A 4,070-nucleotide genomic window follows, 5' to 3' on the forward strand; every position below is an offset into this window, starting at 1 on the left:
CCTAATTACTCTAAACGGAGTGTAGGAATCTATATAAAAACATATATAGTATCCATGTAAGGCATACCTCTATTCTAGTTTGATTTAACATTAAATGGACTTATAATCAAGGAATCAAATTAATCTTTAAATTATAGATTATAAGTTCATAACCCTATAGCCCAATTCCATTTTGGATGGACTAGATTTACTAATTCATTTATTTCAATCAATCAATAATTAAGAGGGATCTTGAACTAAGAATTTGACCCTAAATATAATAGTAGGTATGAACAAATACAAAAATTATAATATGTATATAAGCTCACCCGTAAAGAAATTTGGTTTTCTGGTGGTAGAAAAGGCCACAACTGTACCCAAAGATTTGGGTTTTGAATGTTATTATCATGTCAAGAATTGCAAAGAAAATCAAGGAAACAATTAAAGCCGATGAATTGCCATGTTTTCTTATTTATAAAACTATGCACATGGCCACATCCGATCATTAAAGGTAAAGAAGTAGCTAAGAGACACGAATACATAATCAGAATTTAATAGACAAGACAAATAACTGAGACTCACACGACTCTAATTCAAGACTTGAGCTTACCATTGCCATTAATTAATTGTCACCATCTACCACTAGCTAATTGAACACAGGAGACACGATTAATGGTGACTTCAGAGAGTTGAGAAAAGAAAAATCAAAGGTTTAGTTTCAGTGGATTAGATTAACAATCATCTACTCTATCTCATCAACACGTCCGGCGTATGAAAACAGTTTCCAAGTCCGGCGGAGTGAAGAACTCTCTGGCGCCACCATTGTAACTGCACCTTCTAGAAGGCTTCCGCTTCCTGGGCGGCGGCGGGCACGGCAGCATCGCTGGAATTCTGGCCTCCTCCGCTGTCGGCGTCGTCACGCATTCATCATCTTCACCAACACCGTCGTCCTTCTGTACTTTCTCAACGGAGTTGGTGGTGAATATTGGCTTCAGTGGACGCCGGAAAGCGATTCCTGCGACGACCCATCTCTTGCCGTCTACTGAGTCCACCAGAGCTCCGTCCATCTGAGGCTTCTCCGGGTAGCCCATGTTGGGATCGGTAAACACTAAACTAGAGTTAAATAGAGAAAGAGAGAAAGAGAGAATCTTGACTTTGAGGGTGGAAGAATAGAATCTGAAGAAACCAGAAGGAAAATCTGGAAAAAGAAAGAGAGATTTGGAGAGAGGAGACGGTGAAAAGGAGATGAGAAAGAAGAAGTAAAAAAGGGGGTTTAAAAGAAAGAAGAAGAAGAAGAAGAAGAGTAATGTTCAATGCTCTGTAACGCCCAATGGGAGAAGGAGATGGAGAGCACCCGAGGAAACCGTGACCTAAGCAAAACAAAAGTTTAAAGACTTAAATACACACATATATATATATATATATAGATGGAGAGGGAGAGAGAGAGAGAGAGAGAGAGAGAGTCGCAGACAGCAGGCAGAGCATATATCGACGAACAGATTTTGACCCGAACTTTGGCGCCAATCGTTTCTCTGCAGCCGTTAAAAATGTTTCTTCTTTCTTATCAACATCCTGTTCATTGAAGTAGTTTAAAACATTTATAAGAAAACAAAAAAAGAAATAATTAAAATAAACCAAAATAATCATAATACAGAACTTTAATCAAAAAGAGTTCTTCTGACTAGTGGCACTTTTGTAAATAAAGAATACTAACATTAAAGCTTAATTAAGAATCAAATTAAAATCAAATTTTTTGTATAAAAATTAAATTTATTAGAAATTAATCGACTTACATTAAAATTTAAATTTTAATCCAACAATGCTCACTCATTAAAGCCCATGTATTTTATAAAGAAAAAACTATACCAATTATAAAAGCATTTAGCCTAAATAAATTTAATCTTTGGAAAAGTAATAAAATTTCAACCATACTAATTTCAATGAAATGAATGTGGCCCAACAATAAGCTCATTGCTCATTACTAGGCTTGGTCCTCAAAACCCATTCCATCAACATTAGTTCAACAACATCTCTCGTCACCTCATTGCCATGCCAAGATCTTTGTGCCCGAAACGGGTCTCAACTATCTCGAGATCCTCAACTCCTAATCCACATGTAACAACCAGTGACGCGCAAGGGGCACTCCCCTTCTCTCCTATATAAGCTAGCCGACCATCGACCAAGGTATTTCTTTTCGATCCAACATAAACTCTACCACCTTAAGCTCTTACTTACTTGAGCGTTAGAGTGCTTGTAAGTGCCACTCCCCCATCATGCAAATCACGGTTGCCTCAAGACCTCCGTTTGACCATCCCTTTTTAGGCCGGAAGGAACATTTGGAGCCCATCGGGGGCACTAATAAAACTTATCTACCCTATAAACTCACCAAAACATCCCAAGCCATACCCAAGAGTTATCCATGGTTAAAACCAGAAACCAAAACAACATGGCCCCCAACCAGGGCACAAGTCAAGTGGTTGAACTATGATAAGTTGGGATTCGCACCAGTAAGTCATGGGTTTGATTTCTTGCCTTGCGCAATGAGGCAAAGCCTCCACCTGCGATTTACCTTCTCTGTCGAAATCAAGGGCACGAGTAGCGGGGGACCGCGCAAGGGCAGTAATCCCAAGATAACCAAAACACCCACCATCACCAACCATAAAACCCCGCAACCATGGAAATTCTTCTCCAGACCATTCGACTGCTTGAGAACCAAGTCGTCGAACTGACCTGCAATCAGTCGCGTAACCAGCGTAATGGTTGGGCCGACAATGACGAAGAAGCCAGTAACCACCACCAGCCCAAAACAAGCAACCCATACCGCCACACTTTCTACAACTTTATACACCCCCAGTTACCATTTTTCAAAGTTTTTCATGTTCGTACCCTTATCATATGGTTTTCATCTCCCTGGCACCCTAGAGCTATATGATGGAACCATCGACCCCTAAGAGCACCTAACTATGTTTAACTTATTGATGCTATTAAGTAGGGGCACTGATCCTATCATGTGCTGAGCCTTCCCCAACACCCTCAAGAAGTTCGCCCTATTGTGGTTCTCTACCCTCGAGCCAGATTCCATCCACAACTTCTTTGAGCTTGCTACCCGTTTCCTCACCCATTTCTCCACCGGTCGAGCTCACCACAAGACCTCGGCCAACTTTATCAAACTAAAGCAGGGTGAAAACGAGCCGCTACGAGCTTTCTTAAACTGGTTCAATAATGAGGGCATCTAGATCCAGAACCTCAACCTCTCAGTCTCCCTGCACGCCATTATGGTAGGGTTAAAGCCTGGGCCCTTTGTCGACCCCTAGGCAAGAAAACCTCCTGCCGACCTCGACGACCTCAGGCTACGGGTGGTAGGTTACATAAACGTCAATGAGGTCTCGGCTGCTAGACATAGCGACTTCTAAATAAGAGCTCAGACCCAACCGAGCTAATGGATAGGGCCGCCAATAGAGCGTCAACACCAACTTGATATAGACTCCAGTCGAAGAAGAGATAGCCAGAAAGAGTAAGCTAAGAAAAGGAGGGAACGGGAGCGAATGCTCAAACCTTCCCTTTTGAAATACAACACATACACCCCACTGACGACCCGAGAGAGACCGGATCCTCCAAGAGGTCTATAACTCGAGAATCAATCGAATCCCCAACAATCGAGGACAACAAAACCCTAACACCAACACCGATACAAGTAAGCACTATGACTACCATCGGATATACGGCTACACAACTGAGGAATGTGCCATGCTAAAAGACCAAATAGAGCAGCTGGTCAGACAATGCCACCTCGACTAGTATGTCTATAGAAAAAGAAGTCAAAGCAAGGAGTTGTGGGGAAACTAGGGTCAAAGAAGGAGCCGCAACCCACAGAAGAGGCCAAGAGTAGAAGAGGGCCAAGGAGGCGGGATGGCTCCTGTTGATCAGATAAAGGGAGTCATAGACACCATTTCTGGAGGTTTCGCAAGGAGATGAGACTTCACCTTGGCAAGAAAACTATCTCTACTAGCGGTGATGTCGATCAGTAGTACCGACCAGAAGAAGATGGCCCAGCACCCGATGATCTCCTTCACCGACAAGGACTTTGAGGG

At 42.3% G+C, this 4,070-nt stretch overlaps 1 protein-coding gene across 1 annotated transcript; it reads right to left on the minus strand.

The window, feature by feature from the left end:
• Window positions 1–420: 420 nt before the first annotated feature.
• LOC127810123 (cyclin-dependent protein kinase inhibitor SMR8) lies at window positions 421–1,600 on the minus strand. The gene is made up of 2 exons (XM_052349395.1): window positions 1,487–1,600; window positions 421–1,349 (listed from the first exon to the last, which is right to left on the minus strand). The coding sequence occupies exon 2, from the start codon at window positions 1,068–1,070 to the stop codon at window positions 735–737; it is 336 nt and encodes a 111-aa protein (XP_052205355.1). The 5' UTR covers window positions 1,071–1,349; window positions 1,487–1,600; the 3' UTR covers window positions 421–734.
• Between the last annotated feature and the right edge of the window lie 2,470 nt (window positions 1,601–4,070).

Source organism: Diospyros lotus, chromosome 9 (assembly GCF_014633365.1).
Source record: "Diospyros lotus cultivar Yz01 chromosome 9, ASM1463336v1, whole genome shotgun sequence".
Classification (NCBI taxonomy): Eukaryota; Viridiplantae; Streptophyta; class Magnoliopsida; order Ericales; family Ebenaceae; genus Diospyros; species Diospyros lotus.

Bases quoted from the DNA above. Each gene is read 5' to 3' on its own strand.
- LOC127810123 (XM_052349395.1), bottom strand. From the start codon at position 1,070: ATGGGCTACCCGGAGAAGCCTCAGATGGACGGAGCTCTGGTGGACTCA.